Source organism: Paramisgurnus dabryanus, chromosome 22, assembly GCF_030506205.2.
Source record: "Paramisgurnus dabryanus chromosome 22, PD_genome_1.1, whole genome shotgun sequence".
Classification (NCBI taxonomy): domain Eukaryota; kingdom Metazoa; phylum Chordata; class Actinopteri; order Cypriniformes; family Cobitidae; genus Paramisgurnus; species Paramisgurnus dabryanus.
In genome coordinates this window covers 32,886,591-32,913,908 of record NC_133358.1, presented here as the reverse complement: position 1 = coordinate 32,913,908, position 27,318 = coordinate 32,886,591, and the positions used below count along the sequence as shown (strand labels likewise).

The window sequence follows — 27,318 nt, the reverse complement described above, 5'->3', positions numbered from 1 at the left end:
TGTGTTAAAGAATTAAAAAGGTTTAAGTATAAAAACAGTTTTGTCATGTGTGTTACATCATTTGTACTTGGGGAATTATAACATTAATATTAATTTGCTTACTTAACTTGTTTATTTGTATGTGTAATAAATGTGAATGCATATTCTCTGTATAAACAGATGAAGCAACAACAGAAATGATCAGAAATGATTTTATTTGAGCTGAAGGAGGAAACATTCAACAGTACACGAATCAATGCTGTATAATAAATAAATAAATACATTGGATGTTGACAAACACAGACATAAAGCCACATTGGGTTTGTGTTGGGGTTGCTGTACAGTTTAAGGCTCAGATGTGACAAAGTGAATTCCAGAAATGATCAAAAGATTCAGGGTACAAACTATCGGTAAACATCAGCAGTGTTCATTCCTCTAAACTCAAGCGTTCACAATGAAAAACACATAAATGGCTAAATAATTCAAGTAAAAAACAACAGGACACTCCATAAAGATAAATGATGTTTGGAGAAATTGTGTGACATATTCTGATGCTGTTAGTGTGTAATGTGTACCAGGAGTAAATCAGAGATAAAGTATAACATGATGATGATGATGGCACATCTTTGTGTGGTTAAATATTTTGCACTCATTCTGGTTGATTTTGCTTTTAAGGTGAGCAGTATTTTAATAAATAAAATGTAGATATCTGTGAGATTTATATTTGCACATTTCTCTTTATAGCGAGCTCATGGCTGAACTATACACTGCGCTCATATAATATTTCCTAAAATGCTGATAAATATTAGTTTTTCTCAGATTTGTTCCCATATCATGCAGTAACAGTGATTCAGTCTGTAAGCGTGTGTGTGTGTGTTGTGTTCAGACGATTCATTCTGTGGCTCCATCTGAAACAGCCGAGATTTTCCACAGCCAGAGATTTTTCCAGAATGCATGAAGGTGTTAATCCTAAAAACACACAAAAACATTTCAGTGTGAACATTTCAACCAGAGTCTCTCCTGAAGAGAAGCAAGAGAAGATCTGACAGCAGATTGAAGCGTCAGCGGCACAATGATGACTGTTAGTCATGCAATAAACCTGAAGGCAAAAGAAATACAGGCCACCAAAGAAAACCTTTATAAAGTTCACATATCGTTTCATATACAGTTGAACTTCTGCATCTGATGAGGAAAAAAAGAGATAAACTCACTGTCATGCATGCTGTGAGTGGTTAGGATGTTCTGGTAAAACTATAATTTTTTGTTTCTAGATATCAGATTCAGTGTGGTGTGGTTATGGGATTTTCCTCTCATTATTAATAAGCCATGTTTAGAAGATCATTCATTATTGAAGAACAAATACGATGTGTGTTCACATGATAAACCTAAATCTAAATGAAGAACAGCATCAGTGATGCTTAACTTATACTAACATGACAACAAATATATTGAATATAACCTGATTGAGCACTGCTATAGGGACACAATAAGCGACTTCATGCAGCGCTGCAAGAACCGACCGGAGGATGAGGTCAAAGTTCAATGAGAGCCATTTGAAAGCAGGCTCCACCACATGAATTCTTGAATTGCTCTTGCGGTACTTTGAAGTCAAACAAGCCTAACGCAACGATCAATATATGATCAATATGGTCCCTATGGCGACTGAAGTCCCGCCTTAAAAGAACCAATCATTAATTGATAACGACTGATGATTCTTTGGGGGAGGAGCTCTGTACAGATTCAGGTGAGACGATTGACAACATGTGCAAAGTAGCTGAAATGACCTTGAATAAAAGTGTTTTTAGAGAAATTTGAGCTTAACGAACAAAACCTATTGTACATTTGTTGTCAGGTTTAATTGTTGTTTAGAAAAAGGTTGTTTATTTGTAATGTTCTAAAGCTTTCTTCTTTTATTATTCAAGTAGCCTAGTGATGGGAGAAATTAAACATTCGAAGCTTTGAATAAATCAAATCGATTGCTTCGAAAAATTATTTATTGTTTTGAAGCATTTGAAACACCTAAATATTACGCCACCTGCTGGTGAAAATGTTGTAAAAGCAACAAGATCTCGGTTCAAACATTTGACACTTTAAAAAAATAATTGCAATAAAATATGTTACCTAACTTTATAAGCCACTATACTGTTTTTAGTTTTATTTAGGGCAAACAGATCATTAACTCCACTTTAAATTATGCAGAAGTTTGTCATTAAATCTGTCTATAAACAAAAAAACATGTGGGCAAAATGGTAGCTTTATCAGAAGATAAAGATCTGTAAATGTTTAAGGCTACATGAAGCAGTGTTTTAAAATCGAGGCCCATCACTACATTCAAGTAGACAGGCAAACATGGCCGACTAGTGCCGCCACCGGCACATTTCATTCAACTTTTTATTCATTTCATTGATGTCACTTTTTAAAAGTTGTGAATAAGCAGAGCTAGTTTATTTTAAATAAATAATATTTAAATATTATTTTGCATTTACAACTTTCACTTCTACTGTTTATTGGTAAGTGGCTTGTTTAGATAAAAGTGCCTACCAAAATGAATAAATGTAAATGCATGGCAAAGATAAACAGCAAAAGCAACACCTTTGTTAGAACAGCAGCCAATAGCATTGCTCCAAATGGCAAAGGTCCAGCGTAGCAGCCAATCAGCTTGCAGTTAGTCAAGCCAAACCACCGCGATTGGCTTATGCCTTACCTGCCTCACTCCTCGCCCTCCTCTGGCGTGATCTCCGTCTCTTTATGGACCACGACTTTAGTCACTGACATGTCAGGATGTTGTTCTTTAGCTTCTTTAATAGCTTGAGCAAGAGCCTGACCCACATCAGGACCAGAAACCCAGACGGACAACAGGAGACACAATCAGAACAGCTTACCAAACTCAAAAGACTTTCCCATGTTGCTGTTCTGTGTGTCGTAACGTTAACATTTTACATCTATATTCATTTTCTTTGGGTGCCTCAATATTCGTGAATATAAATGATGGTAAAAGTAATCTAATCATTAAAAGAAACTTCTGTCGCTCTCCTGTCATTCCAAACCTGTAGGACTCACTCAAGTCAAACGTATCAGGCCAGGTGGGAATCAATAATAATAAGCAATCATATTCGTTTTGACATCAAACCTCATCTTGAGTATTTGGTGAGAGGTGTAGTGGAGCTCCGGTCTGTTTCATGAAAGAAAGTCGCACGTGTTTGGAATGACAAGACAGCGATTAAATGACAACAGTATTTTTATTTCACAGCTCATATGAAGATCATCAGGTCTCACCTCATCGTGATCAATGTCTGCATCTCCTGAGATAACAATTCTCTTCTCGATCCGTGTCTCTGATATGCCGCCTTTCACCGTCTGTCAGACGAACACAGAAGAGCAGCAGTTGGTTAAACACGCGTGACATCATTCACCGTCCGTCTGTCTGTCTTTCATGACGTCACGTTTGTTACCTTTGTGATGTGAGTGGTCGTGGTGGTGCTGCTGGTTTCTGATGTGATGGTTTGGGCGCTCATAAGTATTCCAGGTTCAGTGTCTTCATCCGCTTCACCCTGTTGGGTTTCAACAACAACATCATTACATAAACATTTAACGTAACAGACTTTTAACACACAACCTTCATTATGTCCATCAGTGACCTATAAAACAATCACAGGATCATTCATTGTTTTTTATATTTTTCGCTTTAGCTCAACAGAATCTCTGTTTTTAAAGAAGAAATTAACAAATATGTGGACATGGAGACAAATGAGAAGCAAAAGACTTCAGCAAAATCTCAATTTGCTCTCTATTTATAGATGTCTGTGAGAAACAGCTGAGATATTAAAGGTGCCAAAAAATGCATTGAATTAAATTCTTCTCGGATATCTACACAGAAGGTTTGTGGCTTTATTAAGTTAAAAAATGATCCAGAGTCAGTTTTTCATGTCCATTTACAACCCTAGGATTTGTCTTTAGAATGAAATGGTCTATTATTATCTTATTTGAAAGGGTGATGAATAATAATGTTGAGCTCTGCTCTAATTGGCTGTTTCTCCTTCAGTAGCTCTGTGTGTGTGTAAACAGATCTTATGTTTGAGTCTGTATCAGATTTTGAGGAATAATCAATTGTTTGGAGAATGTTAATGGACGTTTCTGAGTGCTAAGTTTGTGTTTTTTTCAGTATGGACCTGCAAAACGTAACTGTAACATCAATAGTAAAACTTCAGACTAAACGCTAGCATATATCATTAACTAGCATCTAGCATTAACTAGCATATATCATTAACTAGAATCTAGCATTAACTAGCATATAACGTTAACTCAGCACTCACAACTTTGTTTTTAGCAGTGTAACAAACTTGTACTTAATTTAATGTTGGGGTGTACATCTGGACTGTCTTTTGAGGTTTACATAAGAAAAAAAACAATCGTGTTTGAGGCTCATGATATCTCATTACCATATACACAACTCTTATTATTCATCTATGACTACATAAATACAGTTTTACATTCTACGGCACCTTTAAGTGATCTCATGTTTAATATTGTTGTATGAGTAAACAGAATGATAAGATTATATAGGAAACGCACACCTGCATGGACTCATATGTGATAGTTTTCATTTCTGTGTGGATGACGGGCATCTGCTGTGTGTCTCCTAATGGCTCTGACTGCAGAATGACATAAAAAAACTCCATCACACAAACACACTGAGATATACAAACACACACAGATAAATAAAGTCAAAACATTTTCCTTCTAAATTAAAAAGACAGACAGACAGACAGACAGACAGACAGACACAGAGGTCAGGAATGAGTTGTACAGTATGTTAAACATCGACTCATCAAAACTAAATCGCTTTCACAACTGAAGGAGCAGAAGGTGTGGAGAGAAGAGGAGCAGATGTGTTTGGGATTTGTGGGTCACAGGGGGCGGGGTCACCTCTAAACCGCTCATCACTTCTACCTCCCCGCTGTGACCCTCAGCTACGCCCCGCTGCTCGACCGTCCCGAGAGGGTTAGACGGGCTCATGTTGGGCGATTGGTCTCCCGATCCAAGATCATCTTCATCATCTGTGGACAGAGAGAAGCTCTCTCCTTCTGACTCGCTGTCGCTGGGTGAAACGACCCCTATGGGGGCCGCGCTTGTGTGCGAGAGGGGTCTGTCAAAGTTAACTGAGTTTACACTGCTGGAGTCGCTGGTGTCTCCATCAGACTCAGTTTCAGACTCATCGAGAGCTCGCACGGAGCTCGGCGTCCCTTCACAAACAACATGCGCTTCATAATACACATCAGGCTCCAAGGGGACCTCTGGAGATTCGGGCAGCTCTACCTGAGGCTGGTCCAGCGGTTTGTCCGATGGCTGCTTCTCTTCTTCTGATTGGATATCCTCCGGATGACTCTTCTGGCTTTCTGATGGCTGTCAAAAACAAAATAAACATATGATATGATTCAACATAAATACTTACAACAACAACAACAACAACATGAAAAAGCGTTTGCAACCCATTTTACCCATCACTGTAATGTGATTAGTGAAGTTTCTGAGAGAAACAGAACATTAAAACAGAGGAAGCAAGATTAGATTTTACGAAATTCGCCATCTCTATAAGGTGTGGAGGTGCTCTATAACATCTGGAAGCTTCTCAAACCTTTTAGTCTCAATTAATGATATATCTTCATGAGTGTTTCTTTCATTTGTTAATAGCCAAAGCAAAAACAAGATGAAGTGAGAAGACACGATGTCTTACTGAGACAGAAGCCGGATGAGGACAGATCTACAGTTAAATAGACCCTGTAATATTCACTACAGTAAATCAGTACACACGATTTGTCAGCTATGTGCACCTTATGGGACGAGAGAGATGAGGGGGTGATGAGGGCGGACGGAGGAGCTGATGACCAGCTGTGTGTAGACTGCAAGAGAGCAGTGAGCTCGGGCGACATCTCATCAAAACTGGGTTTAGGCTAAACACAGAGACACACAGGGTTAAAACACACACACACACAAGACACACAACATAATGAGTTATTATCACACAGACACACACAGGATTATGAAGAGCGTTTAGGTGTATTTTAGGGTGGGTGAAGGGCTCACTTAGGATTTATTCATAAGATATTTCATCAAATCAATACAGAAATAAAAATACAACATCATTCCCTATTGAAGTAAATTGAATAGTCTGTAAACAGTGTTTGTAAATATAACTACTGTGTCTGTGAAGTGTCCAGTAGACGTTTTTTTTATAAAAGTAAGGAACTCATATAACTACAAGCCTTTCAAGGGAACTCTACGCTCCGTCAGAGAGCTGACGCTTTGGGAACGCCTACAGCGTGACAACGTCTGACTATGTATATTAAATTCCAATCAATGGTTGGGTGTGACATCATAGGCGGAAGACAGAGAGCATAAAAGGGATGAAATGGAACGCCCACTTTATCTGGCATATGCTGAAGCGAGTGTACAGGTACACCAAAAGTATAGCAAAGGAGACGCAGCATCTCATTCCCTTCTCAGGGAACAGGGGTTACATACGTAACCTGAGACGTTTTCCAATGATATGATGATATGTGGCCAGTGGGTGGCGCTGTTATCATTAAACTAACGCTGTACACTCTCTATTCATACATAACAAGGGTTAGGTCAGTTAATTAGTGTCGCACTTCACATGTGGTGTCGGTGTCCTCTTCATTTAAATTCATATTGAGTTTCATTTAAACTTTTTACAAATGAGAAAGATTCTCTGCAAAATACCAAAATGAACTTGTGGATCCAATAAAAGCTCAAGTTAGAAAAACTTAGATGTGCCGTTGTTAAGCATTTCACAGATCAATTATATTTTAAAGTGTTTAATCAGCTCCCAGACTCTTCTTATGAATAAAACCCACATGAACTTAAATATTCAGCCGTAAACGTCACAGCCAGAGAGCAAAAGGAAGAGTTGTGTGTGTCTCCAATTGTGTTACTGAAAGCAAAGCAGTGCAGAATACTGGAAAAGTGCTGGAAGATTCCCAGGGCAAATGAAGGGAAAATAATAAATGAGCTTTTACTGTATGTTGATGCTCTCGGGTTTAAGCTGAAACAGCAAATCTGAACAAAAATAGTTGGGATTTGTGTCATACAAGCAAAAAGCAACATAAACCGGAAGAGCGGCGCATAAAGGAGCAGGTGCACAGTGGGTTTTTCTGCAGTGGGTCTCTTTCTCAAAGCCAGATCGGGGTTAGGGATTGAAGCCCATGCTGATGTCCTACCACTCGAGCTGTAGGAGAGGTTTTGGTGAGATAGGGCACAGGACCGGGGCTCAGCCTGACATCTGCAGATGATCTGAGAGGAGATCTAAGTGGAGACCGTGGTGTCGGAGAGGTGAAAATCTTTAATTCGGTCGTCTTGATGTCTCCAGATTCCTCACCGGTCTGGATGACTGGAGGCTCAGATGGCGTTCCAGCCTCTCTGACTGTGATGACAGGTGTACCAGCACCCTCTTCTGTGCTGGTGATCTGATACTTAACCGTCACAGGAACAACCTTAATGGTAGCAGCAATGGACCGCTCAGAGAGTTTAATGGGAAGTTGAGCAGATGTCAGGTTGTCGTCTTCAGACCGTTCAACTGTGGTGGAGGAAAAGTCATAAGATCTACTGTCCGTACTGAAGATGTCTTCTTGAGCTTTAGGCTTCTTCTCCTCCAGAGCTTCACTGCTGGTCACAGTGCTAGTGGTGGATACAAATCTATAGCTGGAGATGTGTTTCTTCTCCGGTACCTTAGGAGGAATCTTTTTAGGAGGAAGATCTTCTGATACAACAGTAAGACCTCGATCTGGAACAACTGGAGGAACTTCTTCTTGAGTAATAATAACTTTTTCTCTTACATCAGGAGGTGGTGCAATGCCAAATCTTTTCACTGGTTCAAACTTTTCCTTTACAACAGCATCAGATTTCTCTGGCACCGTCTCAGGAGGAACTCTTTCTGTAATCATTTCTTTTTCTATAGGAGGAACCTTGTTTATAATGACCCACCCATCAGTTTCCTACATATAACACACAGAGATTAATGTTAGCGTGCTCAACACAAGCAGAGTTAGTGACAGGAACGCCAGGAGAACATCTGGCAGATCTCCATCAGACCTTTTCAACATCTTACAGGTCTCAGGTGTGCGATCTAGTGAAGATCATGATTCAATTTAATTATAACTCACCACATCAACTCTTCTGTCCTTCAGACTGTCCTGTGTTGTCGATCCTCCCACAGCTGATTCCTGTTTCATCTAAGACAAACATGAAGACAAGCATTAAACTGAATGTATGACATCTTACACGTGGTAACTCACTGCCATTTGGAGTCTAGAATGATGAGGACATTTTGTACTAAAACACAGAGATGTTTTGCAGTTTTCTCTGCAGAAGTACATATTAAGATTTTAACCTGAGCCGATCTTCACAGAGCAGTGTAAAGCTTTCTAATGTTTCTCACTTTACTGCAGTCATTTACTGCATACAAACAAAATCAATGAGAGGCTTTCTGCTGATGATAAATCATTCAACACTCGCATCTAAAGCGCTTCCTTTCACTTCCAAAACACAAACATCCATAAATTCAACAGCTGTCGTTTTCTCTTCTCAAAAGCACCAGGTGCACAAAATAATCTACAGCAAACCAGATCAGATCCAGCAGTGCCATCGCTGATCTTACTTCTTCTGGAACCAGCGGTTCGATCATGGGAGCTTCATCAAGACGAGGAGATCGAAGCGGAGAGGAGGACAGACGCTTCTCCCACTCTGTCAGACCCGTCCGATCCGTTCCTCCCTCCAGGAACGTCCTCTTCAGTTCACTGATGTTGGTCTGATGTTTCAACAGCTCATCTGGTGTCTGATCAATTTCCTGTTCAACAACAGATCAAGAGATTTAGGTCATCTTCAGTGAAAGATCTCAAATAAAGCTACAGAAGCAGAAGTACATCACATCACACACATGCACGCACAAACACACACACACACACACATAAATGAAGAACAAGCATTTCAAATCTCTATCGAATGCACATTTGTAAAGCAATAAGAAAACATCATTATTAATTATTCACAATGAAATCTGAAGCAGAAGACCTACTGATCATCTGACTTCATCAATAATCTCACACATTACACACTGATTGTGTATCACACAAACACACACACAGCACTGTTAGTTGAGTAAATGACAACAGCATTGTGTTATCATGTTTAGTCAAAAACCACCTCATGCACATCATCTCTTAATCCTCACCAACCTCTATCATCAGTTTACTGTGTCTGATAAACACATTCACTTCTTTATTCTGTTTAATGAACTGAAGAGAGACAGAGACACATTCATTCATTCATTCATGATGGACATCTTTACTATAGCAGCTGATACACTTCACAATCTTATAAATCACTCAATGTCTGTCATATGAAGCTACACAACAAACTTAACTTTCATTCGTTTTCAATCAAATATATAAATGTTTTAAACCCCCACTAGTAGATTTAGTTTCTCTTGATGAAGAAGTGCAGTGATTTATATCTGTATTATTAACCAATGTTTATAACAACAAATCAAATCTCACCTGTGTCTTTATCTCAGACTCATCGTCTTGATCCGACTGCACAAAACAAGAGCGACATTTTACCAAGATTAAAAATACATGATCTTAAAACATCTCACAATATTTATATTTCTCATATCTGCTTGATTGGCATGATGATGATATATTTCTCTATGATATAAGACTGAATGCTTCACAGCACAATTCAATTTAATGAGATTATATTTCTATAAAGCAGCTTTACGGTAAATACGTATTAATACAGAGATCATGTGACGTGTGTCTGTGTGAATGTGTGATGGATCAGAAACAGACCTCAGTGGCTGTTAAATCTCCATCAACAGCTGTGTCTGTGAAATCCGTCTGCGGTTGTGAGGATAAATCCAGCGAGAAAAGAAAGAATCAGATCAACTTTAACATCATCTTCAGTACACGAGCATTAACTTCATCATAATAAACCTTCATTAGTTCAATGAAAGAGACAAATAAGAGACCAGACCTCAATATTCACACATCAACCAATAAAAATTAAAACATTTCATTCATGACTCAAGATGTCTCTGAGATATCAAACAGAGTCATAATGTGAAATATTGTTGTGTATGACCGCTCAGGACAGAGCAGATCTTTAGCATTAACATCACACTGTATAGTAGTTAATAATACAGAAGAGATGAGATAGATGTGTATAGATGAGTTAAGAGTAAAGATAGTTAACTGTACCCGTGTGTCTTGTCGTATGGGTGTAAGAGGACTCGGCTGGGAAACTTCAGTAACTTTAGTGCTCTCGTCTTCTTCTTCCAGCAATGCAACACTGTCAACCAGCATCACTCTGTCCTGCTCTCCTTCATCTTCTGTTGTCTTCCTCTCTGGTGTCACTGTAGTGATGAGGTCACTCACTGCCACGCCTTTAGCTGTGCCGTACAACGCTGTGCCCATCTCTGTACAAACACACACACACAGTTAGCTTTTATACAGATTTGAACTAGAACACGCACAATAAAATCACATAAACTAAATCAAACTTCATGTATCTACATATCTTTAAAACAAACATTCATTAGAATCCAGGACCACAACATCTCTTTTCTCCAAAACTAATACTAGTTAAATAAAACTAGTTTTACACATCAGTCTGATGTGTCTGTGTATGATGATGAACTGATGGATGTGATCTGTGCTGATTTCTGTTTTTATGTTGAATAAACTGATGGACACATTGATGTGTATGAGGACATATTGTGATCCAGTATGAACACAGAGTCATAAACTGAAAACAGACAGACAGACAGACAGACAGACAGACGGACAGACAGACAGAAACACAGACAAACAGACAGACAGACAGACAGACGGACAGACAGACAGACAGACAGACAGACAGACAGACAGACAGACAGACGGACAGACAGGAATTCTGAGCAGTTCAGTTTGTTAGAGAAATCCAGAGGCACATCCACAGAGATCCACAGCATCTCTGACAAACACACACACACACAGCGTGTTCAGGATAAGGAACGCTCGAGCACTAATGCATGCCAAGTTAGCGGCTGCATGCACACACACACACACACACACACACACACACACACACACACACACACACACACACACACACACACACACACACACACACACACACACACACACACACACGCACACACACACACACGCACGCACACAGACACACACAAACAGACTCACACACACCCTGAGCATTACTAGACATCAGTGTGAGTTTGTTATGTTGAGGATAAATGAAACAGGCAGAAAGCAGCGGAGGCTCTTTAGTCTCTAGAAGCTTCATTGTTCTGTAAGGGTTTGTACAGATGAAACTTCTCTACCTGTTGGTCTAGTACCATTGGCTGTGTTCATGGGTGTACTCCGCTGAGCTGAGGAACATATTCAACAACACAACAACATCTCAATCAAATACACTTTTTAATAACATCTGCTCTCTACACAATAATAAAGCCTCATAGCACATTTACAATTATATTTAAAGTGGACCCATTATGCCACATTCACTTTTACATGCTGCGTGTTTAAACAAATGTGTGTTAGCAGGGTGTGTACACAACCACCCCATAATGATTAAAATACAAACACTTTGTATCCCTATAAAACCTGAAGGATCTCATAAAAGAAAAAAATGATGTCACACTGCCCAAGCCCCGCCCACGACGACTATCCTGATGAACAGAATGAACTGATCCGCAAATGCACATCTCCTTTTTTGCATGCGCATATTATGGTATTTGAATACAAAATAATTCTCCATTTGTACAAATTGATATATTTAAATTTTGAATTTCGCATATTCAAATCTCAAGACATTTGCTTATGGATAGTAAAATACATCTGTAACATGCATCCACAAATAAATGTGCATGTATTTGTTCATTATTTTGAATCTAATTTCAACCCATAATTTTAAGCTTATATTACATCTTGTACATAGGGGCTTAATAGGTCCCCTTTAAAAGACTAAGGTAGCGTGCACAGCAAACCGTTTATGCCAGCGTATGTTTTTAATTGTTTCCAATGGAAGCAATGAGCTTTTCTAAAATGCCAGCAGCATTTTTTATGCGCTAAACGCCAAGAGTTGAAAAAAGCTGGCAAGCGCCTGCAGTCAGCGCCGATCTACCGTTTTCAGTCGCATTTAAACTCTTTGGTGTGCACGCCCCCTTATTAACATTTATCATCACCTCCCAAAAAAGTACCTTAGAAATGTGTGAATATCTTTGCATTAGATAACAAAACTGTGTCTCATCTGTTAGACAAATGAGAATGAACTTGGATGTTCAGGATGTGAAGATGTGGATGTGCTGTATGAAGTCAACTGATTATCAGAATTTTTTCATTGAAAAATTGTGCTTCCTTCAAATGAATGTGACCAGTTTAACGTAAAAATATCAATAATGATGAGATAAATGTGTCTCTGGTTTCTCTGTATGAAGTGCATAACCCTAAACAGACAAATATCAATCAGATAAATATGAATATGAACACTGAAGAACATTCAGTCCAGAAGATTACAGAAAGAGCAGACGCACACGCACACACACACATTACTGCTAATGACTGAATCACTGACACACACGTGAGATAATAATAAAACTGATGATGAGACTCTAATGAGACTGAGTGAGATCATCACAAGAACATCAGACGAATGTTCCTCACCAGAATAACAAATGAACGACTGATTTTAGACAATAATTTTGATTATATCCCATAATAAAAGAGAAACCAAAGTAAACAAACCTCCATCCAAGCTTCGGGACATGGTATAGCGTTTGCTGGATGAACGTTCGAAATACGGTGCTGGTCGGACTATCTGTGAGCTGGCTCGTCTGGTCTGGGCCTGGGTTCTGCCGCTGTAACGAAACTTCGAGCCGAGTGTGAGGAACTTCTTGGGTGGAGTCTCTGGTGAAACTAACCTGTTGACAAATGATTGAATGATGGTCACTGGATTGAATATCAGACACATACTGATGTACGTGGTGAAGAGACTGTAAGTGCTTTCTGAGGAAGCAAATCTGTCCAATGATGTCTGCAATAACACCACAAACGTAGTAAACGTAAAGAAAGACTGTCTTTAAAACTCACCTGAAGAAAGTGTGATGCTCCACACAAACCTTCCAGAGTCTCTTAGCCGCTCTGTGGTTGGGAAGTTTAAAACCGATCGTGCTTTCAAACTGTTCAAACTGAAGATGATCACACACACATTATATTTTCTAATTCATCTGTACACATCACGCTGTGAAGAGAGAGCACTGTGAAGATGTTCTCACCTCACCCGGACGGATCTTGATGTAGAAGTTATTGCGTTTGTAGGAGATCTTCAGGACTTTCGGCCAAGCAAAGCGGTTGATGCGCAGTCGATCCCGATAGATGAGAAGACCGGAGGAACAAACGCCTAACATGATCTCCACCCCTTCTGAATCCTGAGAAATGATTGGATTAAAGAGGTGCCAATCATCATCTCAAAACAAATCAGAGAATCATGAACAAACATCTGATGTCTAAATAAATGATTGTTTAATTCATGAGTGGAGGTCAAACACATTTGATCTTTCTGAAACAAACTCCAGCAGAGATATACTTCATTTATAATGACACGCCTGGTAAATCTGAGTAAAGAAGGCTGTGAACCCTTTTGATCTTTTGCTCAGAATATTTATAAAACGCGAAAAACAAACCATTGCAAAACAACACAAAAAACAACACAAAATCTTTCTTAAATATATGTGTGCCACAATTATTGGCACCCTAACGTATTCACATGAGCAAAATATCTGCTACCATTGAGTATAAAAATTGCTTAGAAAAGGGTTTAAGAAAAAAGCCTCCACTCTCATCCAGAAACAAACTCAAGTGTCTACAGTTGGCCAGACACAACTGGATCTGGTTTTATGGTCAGATGAAACCAAAACAAAAAAAAAGATTTTTGGCCAGAAGTGGTTTAAAAATTTTGAGCAAAAGATCAGAAGGTTAAAAAATTAAGACATTTCCTTTGTTGCTCATATTTACCAAGAATGTCAGTATTAGTGGAGGGCACTGTAGTAATAAAGTTCATGTGGTTCACTAATATTAAAACAGATCTTAATACATCACATTATGCAAAAATCACAAGGGACTGTGGGAAAAATGGACACAATTCACATAACTGGAGGGTAACGTATGCACATCTACTGTGCTGAATCATTGATAGTTTTCTAGATGCTTTCAACACCAAGAGAAAAATATAATTGTGTTAACTTTTGTCTCAGCTAAAACTCTTTAGGAGAAATCAAATCAAGACATAAATGAGTCGCCTGTTGAGCTTTAAATAAATGTGGATATTTGATCCTGATTCATATTGAAATCCCTCAATCAGATCTGAGCACAGATTGAGACATAAGTGAGATATCTCTTCAGACTTGAGGAGACACTTTACTGAGATCTTTATCTCTAACAGAAGATCTTTGTTTATTGCTGTCTACAGGAAACAGACCATCTCAGATTTCTTTGGGGAGGGCAGACCCACAGGTGTTAATGGTGAACAGGGTCTAATCAGAGGTTTACTGTATGACATGAAACAGGAAGAGGTTTCTGGAAAGAAACTGAAGGTAAAAACATTGAATATAGCATTAACACACACTGACACAAAGTGAAAGACACACAGATACACAAATGCAAGCTTACCTCTCCTTTAGCTGGAGAGAAGCAGTGAAAGAATCGTCCTATCAACTAGACCATCAGTAAGAGAAGGAGAAAGAAAACGACTCATCTAAACGAACGTGACGGACACTTTCATCCAGAGCTTCATTGTGTTTCATTCTCATAAAGATGATGAAGAGGCGAGTTTCATCACTGAATCTTCACATCTGAACATTTTACAGCAACAGAACTGAAGACTCACTTTAAATTAATACAGGGGCAAGAAAAAGTATGTGAACCTTTTGGAAACCTTCTTTGATCCTCTTCGAGTCAATCCATAGCATCTCTATTTGGTTGAGGTCTGGACTCTGACTCCAAAAGGCAGATTGAGTTTTCTGAAGCCATTCTGTTGTGGACTTGCTCTGGTGTTTTGGGTTGTTGTCCTGTTACATCACCCATCTTCTACACAGTTTCAGCTGACATACAGACATTCCCACATTATCCTGAAGAATTGTCTGATATATTTGGGAATTCATCTTCACCTTAATGATGGCCAGGCCCTGGTGGAGTAAAGCAGCGTCAAATCATGATGTTTCCTCCACCATACTTTAAAGTTGAGATTATCTTTTCATGATGATAGGCTGTGCCCTTTTTACGCTAGATGTAGCGCTGTGTTTTCTTTGTTTCATCAGTCCATAAAACATTTAGCCAATACAGCTAAGGAGTGTCAATGTGCTCTTTTGCAAACTTTAGGCGTGCATCAATGTTTTTTTAGTAAGCAGTTCAGTGTTTTTTATGTATTGTAGACTCATGAACAGAGATGTAAGCAAGATCCAATGATGCCTTTACATTTTTGGCTGTCATTCGGGGTTGTTTCTTTACCTCAATGATGAGTCTTTGTTGTGGTCTTGGTGTCATTTTGACTGGGCACACACTTCTTGGTAGAGTAACAACAGTCCCAAAGTGTCTCCATTTGTAGATTGTTTGCCAAGGTGTAAACTGATGAATTTCTAAAATCTTTCCAGCTTTATATAAAACAACACTTCTTGATGTTATCTCCTCTGAAAGCTCTTTTTGACGAGGCATGGCTCACACAAGTGTCGTCTTCTTGTGCAGATCAAACTCCAAAAGTTTGAGGTGTTTATCAGTCAAAGAAGATGCAATCCACACCTCCAAACGTTTTATCTTAACCGGACTCCAGATATACTAAAACCTGACTCCAGTTAACCTTTTTCAACTCAAGGGTTCACATACTTTTTCCACAAGCACTATGAGGTTTTTTGGTTGTTCTCAATAAAGACATGAAAGATTTTGTGTTATTATTTTTAGTCACATTATATTTGTCAATACCCTTGAATAAGATGAAGATCAGATCACATTTTATAACAAATTTTAAAACTATAAAATTCCAAAAGGTTCACATACTTTTTCTTGCCACTGTATCTGAAGATTGTTTTCAAACCCAATGGTGAGATTGTTCCTTCAAAAATCTCCTGAAATCTTAATATGATTTATTCTTTAAAGACAATAACAATTTGCCAACTAGAAAAATTAATTTGAGATTATAATCTCTGATATTTTACAGCACAATAAAGCTTAGGATTCAACAAGAAAAATATAAACCGATTTAAAAAATCTGATTATAATGATTTGTGGTTTGGTTTGAATTTTCACATCTTTTTAATCTAACCACAAAATTTACCAGCAAATTTATCTGCATAAACTCCAAATCCACAACAAACTGATTTTGAATGTAAATCTGGTTTAGAATTTCTGCCTATAAGATGAGTTACATTATGGAGACAGTTTTGTAAAAATATATATTTTTTTAAATCAGGGTTTCTACGTTAAGTTTGACTTTGATCTGTATGAAGAAAGATTGTGTACACATGGGTTCACCTGCTGAAGTAAATCATCTGAATCATACTCATGTCCGACTGAACGACAACAGAACAATGACAAGAATAAACACACAACACACAACACTGATGTGTGCAGTTACAGCATAAACCTGACATACAAAACCAGGACTGATTAGAACTGATCTTTGATCAGACTGACAAACTCCATCATGCTGTGAGATTCAGTTTGGTGTGTGTGTTCAGTTGTACCTTTGCATGATGAAGGTCGACTCCATACATTGAGAGTTTCTTTACATTCTCCAGAAAATGCATTTCAGCTTCTGCTGGGGTCATTCCTCTGAGAGAGAGAGAGAGATTTAGGTGATGGGATGAAATCATGAAAGGTTTTATAAAGTAGCGTTGTTTTTTATAAAGATGTTTTACTTGTAGGTCTTGTGTAGGTCTGTGATCTTCTCCTCCATCTCTTTGGTCTGTTGAGGTGCAAAACGAAACTCGCTGATGTAATCGGTCCCGTATTCATCTGGGTCGTAATCGCCCAGCTCGGACTGAACCGTGTATGAACCGAGAACCGTATGAGTGGCAAACGAACAGGGCAAACGTCCTGACATGATGTCATCCCTCAGCTGTAAACACAGGTAATATCTGAAACAGAGGACGAGAGACACTTACTCACAATACTCTCTTACTTTACTCATATGATGAAGCTTCATGATCTCTCTGTTGTGTTGTTATTGTCTCTGATGATGATGAAGTGAAGGATTGTAACCTGGTGATGTCTTCAGACAGCAGTGCAGGTTCAGGAGGATAAAACTTCACATTGAAGAAGAAATTCCAAGCGATGCCTGTAAAGAAACCTCAGATCTGATATCTTTTATAAAACACACATAAACTACAGAGATGCTGTTGATCTGATAATTGTACCTCTGATCTGTTTCTTCATGTCTTTTGCTGGATCTAACCAGTTCTGAAACCAAACAAACAGATTATTCATCATAAACACTAAACTCCATCACACATCTGTATTGTATGTTTATATTATGTGTCATGTATTTATGTCTGTGATCTACCTTCTGGTTTTCAACATCTCTGTATGTGATCCCAAAATAATCTTTCTCCAGTAGGTTGAGATGTTCACAGACTTTCTCAAAGAGCACCTGACCTTTATCACGCTTCTGTATAAAGAGAAAACTCAAGTTCACTAAACAACCAAACACAAACATGCAGATTTAAACCTTTAACAGGGAAGTTACTAGTTATCTGTAGATTATAACTTCCCCAACACATAAACATGTATACAACATGTAGTCACTTCTCCAGATGAGCAGAATCAAACTCAATGGGTCGCCTGCGCATTCAGTCTATTAAATTATGGTATAATAAAACTTGGCTTGCTGTCCTCGGAGGAGCTCAAACCCGAGGCTCGGCTCGAGACCAAAGTTCAAATCCCCCCATGATAAGAGAAAGGAATGAGCAAAACGAAGGAAGAGATTTGGGAAGGAGGAGAGATGGCAGATGAATCGTCACTGGGAAGGCGAGGAGCTTAAATCGGCTCTCAGAATGATTGACAGGACTGAATGTTTAGTTTCTCTCAAACCTATGTTTATACTTCATAAGAAAACTATTGACACAGACACAATGACAATGATGATTTCAGCTGATATCACACAAACTGATATTTTTTCACATAAAGAGAAGCTCCATGTCTTTCACCTTTCACACACAAACCCTTTATTTCTACAGCGTGTAGCACAAGAAAACACACACACACACACACACACACACACACACACACAGACACACAGACAGACACACACACACACACACACACACACACACACACACACACACACACACACACAGACTGTATAAACACAACAGGTAAACTCCTTCAGATGAGTGAGATGATAACTCACCTCCACCACACAGGTGTAGTCAGATCCATCCAGCAGCGTGATCTTACACTGCATGTTTCTGGGTCTTCTGGTGACCTTCACTGGAGATTTGGACCAGTGTGAGGTGCGGTCGTCCTCGGATGGCTGCTGATCAGCTTTCCCGCCAGCGTCTCGCTCTCCAGCCTGAAAAAACGTCACAAAAACTGGACCCGTAAAGAATCACTGAACACACAAAGACCGAGTTTCTCTTACTGGAAGCGAACGATCAGAAGAGGATGTCTTACCTGATCTTTTCTGACGGGTGTGCTGTGTGCAGCCGCAGGAGGAAGCTCGTTGTCGATGGGCGGGGCCGTTTGGGGCGGAGCTGCACTGGCCCCCTGTTGCTCTGGTTTGGTCTCTGGTTCTGTCGTCATTTCAGATCAATCTGGAAAACATAAAGACACTATAACCAGATCAAAACAACCTAACGTGAAGAAACAGAGGAGGATTTGTTTAATAAGCTTATGGATGTTTTAATGTAATAACTGCAGTAACTATTGTATAATGCATTGTCAGCACATTTGGCAGCAATACAGATTTACTTCACCCAGGACAACTAATCATAAATTGTAAATGATATCTAAACTGACCAACAACACTTGACTGTTATGATGTCATCTAAAGCCTATTGGCTGGAGCCCTTCAATATGACACACCCTTCATTTATTACTTAAAAAAAACTATAAACCATCTGCAGACATTAATATAAAAAACCTCTGCAAATCTCCTTCTTTGTGTAATGAGACTGTCAGGTTTCTCTGTTCTTTTGTCTCTTTCTGAAGGGTTCAGGAGTCTTCTGTCATATCCTCTGCTGATGACACGCTATGAGCTCTTAGCCAATCAGCTGCTTTTATACGATCATGTGTCTTTAAACATGTACATCAATACACAGACACACACAGATGTGAACGTTCAGCAATGAACAGCAGCAGTTCTGTCTAATCTGAGCAGAAGAAATCATCAGAATAAATCATTTATAAACCCAAAGACAAATTCTGTGAAATGTTTTATGACCGCAGTGCACAGCAATGTAATGCAATACTAAAAGATTATTTGTTAAACTGTATTTATTCTTCATGATGGTACAGCCCAAAAAAGAGACTAATAATCCAATGAGAACCATGCAGGACTATTTATATTTTATTTATTCAGAAGTGAAATGTCTGTATAGACATACAGTACAGTAATGATAATCTTGTGTTTGTGACATCTGATGGAGAGACTCACAAATGAACAAAAACTAAACAACCAACACAGAACAAAGGAGAAATCCAGGTCAAGATGAAGCTCTGCTCTCATTTCCACAATGAATCTCATACAGAAATAGACATCTTTAGTCTGATCTCAGGAGACTGATCTCCTAAATGAAGGACATCTGAAGAGCTGATGATTATCAGACATCTACAGTCTCTGTAGTGTTACCGCCCATGATTCTGCATCATAAAATATTGAACAAAACCATCACTTCAGCTACTCATCGAATGACAGTGTTATAATGTTTGTGATGATAATATATTCATGAATTAAATTTCATTAGTCCGTGTTTATCTTTCAGATTGGACCTAACATTTATGAATAAGCAGTATTTCTGTATTATATGTGTAGAAAACAGATGATTATTGTCATTATAATTATCGATATTATTTTCAGACTTTTATTTAGTAATCTTACACATTAGAACTGATTCTGACATTATAATCCTGTTTAATCTCTTAACGGTGACTAGACAAAACCAGCAGCGCACATGTTCCACCCAGTGCGTCGAGTCATCACGTCACTGAAGTATGACGTAGCACGTATGACACCACGGCCGCATGCACGCGCAAACCACACCCACCGCATTGCAGAACCTAACCGGTACCGACGAACTTTATTAAGTCTCGCTGTCCAGAAACATCACATCAGCCCATCCAAATATATGATGTGTATACAATACAACGAAACTGATGAAAAGTAATGCGCGTGTCCACATGTTTAATGTTGCGCGTGTTTATGGTCTGCATGTCTGCAGCGCGCGTGACACCACGACCCACAGCAGTAAAACCTTACGCCAAATAAAACAAGTTCTTACATAGAGACTCCTGAATCACACACACACACACACACACACACACACACACACACACACACACACACACACACACATACATGTGCACAGTATGAACGATCAGCTGTAATATACGCGCGCGCACCCAGTCGCGTACAGTTCGATGTTGTCATGTTGTCAATCACAGATGTGCAAATACTACACACACACAAACACAGACAGACACGCACACATATGTATAAACTGTAGGCAGAAAACCCCGTGTGTTTACCGGCTGTGATGCTGCTGCTCCCCGGCGCGGTGACCGACTGACTGACTGCAGACACACACACACACACACACACACACACACACACGAGCACCTGATCCTGCACCGAGCGCGCGCGGGTACACACACACACACACACACACACACTCCTGACATCGGACAGCGCGCGCACAGTAGATGAATAAATATAATTTATAATCAGGGGTTAAATTGGATCTGTATCTGGGGGGGGGGGGTCGAGGTTAAAGATGTTTATTAATGATGACAGCAAAGCCATTGGTGTTTCAGTGGACCTGAATTTGATTAAGTTTCAGCTTTGACTGGGTGTATAATAATTTTATGTTGGTCTCTCAATGAATCAATGCTGATGGATATTTGTATTCATATTCGGAGTTTTTAAACAAATATAAAATTCCTGTTATTCTACGAGATTTTGCTATAGTAATGGATGCCATCCCTGATGGAGTTATTTCTCTTCTCAAAGAGTCTAAATCTCAGATTTCTCTGTCAGTTGCTCATCCTTTTGATACAATGATCGGAAATATCTGTTTCTTATCTAACTTTTCTGGTAGGAACAGGAGAATTAGAATGAGATTGCTTCTCTTCCTTACATTGTGTCCGACTGTAATAGCCATGGTAGAAAGTGTGGACTTTATCGTCTGAATATTTAATAACCAATAAGGACAAATTACTTCATCTTTTTATCCTGTAAAGCTTTATTAAAAATATATATATATATTTTTTTTTTTTGTGGTGCTGATGACAAATCTCTTTTTTCCTCTCTTCTGGGAATGCTCTTATACAAATCTGTTCTGGAAGGATTTCTGTATGTTTGTACGTATACATTTTTGTCACAAAATTTTTCTTTATTATATAAAGATGTTTTATTTGGTTTGCACAGCTTTAATAAAGATGTAAAGGTCAGGATCAGTACTTTCAGTACAGTAAAATCCAGGTAACACTTTAAAATAAGGTTCATTAGTTAACATTAGTTAATGTATTAACTAACACGAACAAACCATGAGCAATACATTTGTACAGTATTTATTAATATTTGTTAATGTTACTTAATAGAAATAAAGCTTTTAATTGTTTGTTCATGTTAGTTCACAGTGCACTAACTAACGTTAACAAGATTTTAATAAAGTATTAGTAATGGCTGAAATTAACATTAACAAAGATGAATAAATGCTGTTTAAGTGCGGTTCATTATTAGTTCATGTTAACTAATGTAGTTAACTAATGAACCTTATTGTAAAGTGTTACCATAATCAAAATAAAATAAAATAATTACTATAGTAAAGTTATAACTATAAATCACAATTTTACCCCTGACTACAGTTAATCCTTTATACGTTTCTAGTCTACTATCTGTTTTCCTGACCTTTGCTCTTGATGTCTAATGTGGCTTTCACACAGGACGTGGTGTGTGCTGCGATATTCAATGGCCTGCAATTCATTTCAATGGCCTGCGCCGCACGAGAACGGTTTGTAGTGGAGCGCAGCTTGTGCTCACGCTGTGGTCAAAAATAGTTTAACTTTTGCGTTTAATGATTACCCCACGCGGCCAATAGAAACAGTGTATCCAAACAAGCGCAAAAAGCAAAATGGACGAAAAGCTTGTACTGTGTATGTCAGAATACCCAGAGCTTTATAATATAAGTTTATGCTCCTATAGAGACGTCGGAAAAAAAGCTGTCATGGAAACACATATCAATTCAAGACTAATGTCATGACAAATATTGGCTCACACATTCCAAAAAAGTTGGGACAGATAGCAATAAGAGGCCAGAAAAGTTAAAAGTACATATAAGGAACAGCTTGTGGAGAACCAATATTTAGTTGCTCAACTTCCTCTTTATGATGCGCGAAATGTTCTCTATGGGTGACAGATCTGGACTGCAGGCTGGACATTTCAGTACCCGGATCCTTCTTCAACTTGGATAAACCTTTCAGCATTGATGTGTAAGCTGCCCATGCCACACGCACTCATGCAACCTCAAACCATCAGAGATGCAGGCTTCTGAAATGAGCGCTAATAACAACTTGGGATGTCCTTGTTCTCTTAAGTCCGGATGAAATGGCGTCCCAGTTTTCCAAAAACAATCTTCACATTTTGATTCGTCTGACCACAGAACAGTTTTCCACTTTGCCAAAGTCCATATTAAATGAGCCTTGGCCCAGAGAAAACGCCTGCGCTTCTGGATCATGTTTAGATATGGCTTCTTTTTTGACCTATAGAGTTTTAGCTGGCAACGGTGAATGACACGGTGGATTGTGTTCACTGACAATGTTTTCTGGAAGTATTCCAGAGCCCATGTTGTGATTTCCATTACAGTAGCATTCCTGTATGTGATGCAGTGCTGTCTAAGGGCCTGAAGATCACAGACATCCAGTATGGTTTTCCGGTCTTGACCCTTACGCACAGAGATTGTTCCAGATTCTCTGAATCTTTGAATGATATTATGCACTGTAGATGATAATAACTTCAAACTCTTTGCAATTTTTCTCTGAAAAAACTCTGAAAACTATTTTTCACCGCAGCATTGGGGAATTGGTGATACTCTGCCCATCTTGACCTCTGAGAGACACTGCCACTCTGACAGGCTTTTTTATACCCAATCATATAGACCCTTTTACTGTTTGTACACAATGATGACGTGGCAGCGTATGCGCGCGCATTTAGGCAACGGAAGTATCGTAAGAATCAACAGTGAAGCAACACAAACAGTAAGTTATTTTTAAAAAATTGACTTTATCAACATTTTCAACACAGCTACCAGATCCGTGTACTATAGTGGAGTGGATAAAAGACGTTAGCAGATGGCCAAAAATAAAGTTGCCAGATACATATATACGTATATTAGTATATTATATTAGTGCAACCAAACGCAACAACGGGACATTTTGATGTTGAGAAACCGTTTTAATAAACTTTCTGAGTTGCTACCACGTTAGAACCAATGGGGAATAACACCACTTCCGTTGCCCAAATGCGCGCGCAGGCTATTTGATCACGTGAGCTGTAAAAGGATCTATTGCCAATTGACCTAATAAGTAGAAAATTGTTCCTCCTCCAGCTGTTACTTATATGTACTCTTTACTTTTCCGGCCTCTTATTGCTACCTGTCCCAACTTTTTTTAGGTCTCATGAAATCCAAAATGAGCCAATATTTGGCATGACATTTCAAAATGTCTCACTATCAACATTTGATATGCTATCTATATTCTATTGTAAATAAAATATAAGTGTATGAGATTTGTTAATTACTCCATTCCTTTTTTACTCACTGGTAGCTGTAAATGTGGAATTTCTTCTAGTTGTTATTTCATGTTGAAAGTCTATGATGAGTATGATGGTGGATTTAGGGATGGGTAACTTGGGCAGCTGCTCAGGGCAGTAATTGGGGGGGGGCAGTATAGTACTATACTACATCATCTTTTATTTTAAGTCTATATCTGTGTCTAAATGACTCCACAGTAAAATGAAGCAAACTAGCAACAGCAAACAAGAGAGGTGGAGCTTGGCAAATGGATATTTCTGCATTTTCAGCTACATTAAAATGTCGTTTTTTTCTTTTATATATTTTCCATCAACATTATCAGAACCGATACAGAATCGCTGACATAAAAACACAAAATATTGGAGCGCTGGATGGATGTGTGACTCTCAATCTCAGTTTATTGTAGAGCTGGTAAACTTATGATGTGATAGCAACTGAACTGAACCGTCTGATAACAACAACACGCTTACAGGAAAGACAAATCCACTGTGTCAGCGGATGAACTGAGCAGGATTTCTGCTTTTAATCGCTTGGAGTTGTAAACCAGCAGCAGTTGTGACCTTAAATCCAACACAGATTAAATCTCAGACAGACAGACGGATGGACAGACAGACAGAGTCAAAATCAGGACACACAGGGAAAATAAACTCTACAGATGTTCATCCATCCATCTCTCTCTCTTTCCATCCATCAAGCTTTCTTTAATCAAACCATGCCGTATTTTGAGGGAGGAAGTGTGTTTCGTTTATGTTTTTTGTGTTAAGGTTAGAAGTGTCTGTTGTTAGAAGTCCAAACACTGCTTGTGAGTCATCAGATCTTCAACAATTACAAGATAAAAACAGAAATACAGAAACTCACCATTAACATCCAGAGGATCCCATCCATCAGATGATGAGAGGTCAGTCCGGTCCAGACAGCAGAGAAAAAAGCACACAACTTTCATTTACATGTGTGTGTTCACAATAGAAACACTGACACACACACACACACACACACACACACACACACACACACACACACACACACACACACACACACACACACACACACACACACACACACACACACACACACACACACACACACACACACACACACACAAAGGATGAACTCTTGCCCGGTTCCGTCCACACTGGAATGCCGTGCGCGTTCTGGAGAGCCTCTTGTACACTCTGTGGTCTCGGATACGCGCACAGCATTCCTGTCTGTATGGAATCTGTCATTCAATATTCTGCTGGATACAGTTACAGATATAAATAACCACTGAACCCAGAACAGTCTGCAATACAACAAAGTCTATTTCAGAAAGAAAACCCTAAAATGAAAATCCAATTGAAATCTATTTGAGACTCTAGACAGAGTATCGGTCTGATGTCATGAATACACTCAAGGGAGCGTGCAGGTTATCAGACAGTGACTGAACAATACAATCACTTCATTTAAACATCTACACAAACATCACACAAACATCAACACAAACACACATCTCACCCTTTATAATGTTCACTTCTGATTCAATAATCCAGTAAAGATCAGATGAAAAGCTCCGCTGGATCGGACAGCATCTGTCGGACTCGGAGCACTGAAATCAAACACAAACATGACCACACCCACTGAGGCGGGCTCTGTCCCACAGCGGAATCTGATTGGTGGTCAAACACTACTGTCACTCAGATTAATGTTTACAGATGATGTAGTGCCCGATCAGCAGCTTTACACAAAACATATCAGTACAATCATCAGACATCATGATTAGATCAGATTAAAATCTCACAGATAATTCATCTTTATTCATAATACATTCATTATACAATGATCATGTGACCTTAAAATATGAAGGATTTACAACACTGAAATTGTTTTAATATGTGTTTAGTCATCATTAATATTATCTGTAGTGAAGTGAAGTTTACGAGTACATGCACTGTAATAAAGATGTGTTGCCTCAAATATTATTACCATAAATATAAAATATTATTATAAGTGAAAAGTCGGATCAACCTAAAACAAAATCTTTCAATTTTTCAAAGTTGATCCAACTTTTCACATTTTCCAGTAAGTGTGTATTTCATTCCTCATTATCTGAACATCTGTCCGGTTCATCTGTGGATCTGCTTGGTTCTGAGTTGATCTTGAAACAAACACAGATCTCATGAACTTCACATTTCACTAATCACATCTGCTGCACACCTGCTTAATGAATGCGACCACATGTCCTTCTTTCCTCAGATGTGTTTCTGAATAATTCCCTTTATCTCTCTGTCTTTTATTCTGGATGTGAGGATGATATCCAGAAGCTTTCTGACGAGGACGAGGCCAACATGAGTCTACTGAAACATACAAACATATTTCACAAGACAGACCAAAGAAACTAGTACCCAAACTTAAATTCTTAAGTTCTAGATTTAGTTAAAATTGTTGTGTATGAGATTCCTATAATATTATATAAAGAAAACTACAAAGTAGTGCAGAGAGAGTCATCATTTATTTACAGCAACAAACAAACATTTCAAGTAGGAGATCGAGGGTATCATTGTGTTGCTACAAAATGAGCTGAAAACAACTGAAAAACCCTCAGCACAATGGCTGTAGTTTATACTTACTGGATCTTTCTCTTCATCTTACATTATAAACATTAAAAGTATTAAAATGAAAGATATTATGCTAGTTAAACTCAATTTATTTTGATACATTTGATAAATATCAATACAGAAATCCAGAAACCTGCAGTGTGTGAGACAATGACGCCCTCTTGTGGACAAACATGCAGAGATTTTGAACTCCTTTAATTGTACAAAACTGAAGTAAAAACTGTTCAAATGTTTACATTGAGCTTTAGTGTGTCTGTTAAACGAACTGATTTAATAAAACAACTTTACATTAAGTGTGACTTAGCTAAAATTAAACAAGTTACCTGAAAACGAATCTCTAACTAATCTGTAGCTGTTTTTATTGTAGCTTTACATTTAGAAAAACTATAGCTCAACTGGAGTTTATTAAACATCTCTTTATTGCATCTGTGATCTTTTGATCATTTTCAGTCACATCAACACAAGATCTGCATGAGGACACAAACACTCATCTGTAGAGAATAAACCTGACAGTGTCTGTTACTGAATGGATGTAAATGCATTTCTCTTCAGACTTCATCACAGCTCGAGTGATCTCACAGACAACATTATAGGATTCACTTCCCATTAGATCCAGTGACCATTAGTGTTTCAATCTCCTGAAACAAACACATTGATCTC

General features: G+C 38.6%; 1 protein-coding gene across 13 annotated transcripts; it reads right to left on the bottom strand.

Moving 5' to 3' along the window:
• Positions 1 to 177: 177 nt before the first annotated feature.
• epb41l3a (erythrocyte membrane protein band 4.1-like 3a) lies at positions 178 to 25,675 on the bottom strand. 13 transcript variants are annotated; one of them, XM_065258957.1, is made up of 26 exons: positions 25,559 to 25,675; positions 18,714 to 18,832; positions 18,451 to 18,612; positions 17,605 to 17,709; positions 17,459 to 17,501; positions 17,304 to 17,379; positions 16,961 to 17,179; positions 16,787 to 16,874; positions 13,328 to 13,480; positions 13,143 to 13,240; positions 12,798 to 12,973; positions 11,375 to 11,422; positions 10,254 to 10,471; positions 9,846 to 9,893; positions 9,552 to 9,587; positions 9,231 to 9,290; positions 8,654 to 8,842; positions 8,160 to 8,228; positions 7,218 to 7,991; positions 5,811 to 5,930; positions 5,296 to 5,382; positions 4,554 to 4,631; positions 3,432 to 3,533; positions 3,256 to 3,336; positions 2,684 to 2,799; positions 178 to 948 (listed from the first exon to the last, which is right to left on the bottom strand). In XM_065258957.1, exons 3-25 carry the CDS (start codon positions 18,502 to 18,504, stop codon positions 2,689 to 2,691), a joined length of 3,033 nt encoding a protein of 1,010 aa, XP_065115029.1. In that variant the 5' UTR covers positions 18,505 to 18,612; positions 18,714 to 18,832; positions 25,559 to 25,675; the 3' UTR covers positions 178 to 948; positions 2,684 to 2,688. The 13 variants fall into 13 exon arrangements, with proteins under 13 accessions (XP_065115029.1, XP_065115021.1, XP_065115020.1 ...); XM_065258949.1 differs by having other exon boundaries at positions 18,714 to 18,853; positions 25,559 to 25,654; XM_065258948.2 differs by lacking the exon at positions 25,559 to 25,675 and adding an exon at positions 24,926 to 25,060 and having other exon boundaries at positions 18,714 to 18,853.
• Between the last annotated feature and the right edge of the window lie 1,643 nt (positions 25,676 to 27,318).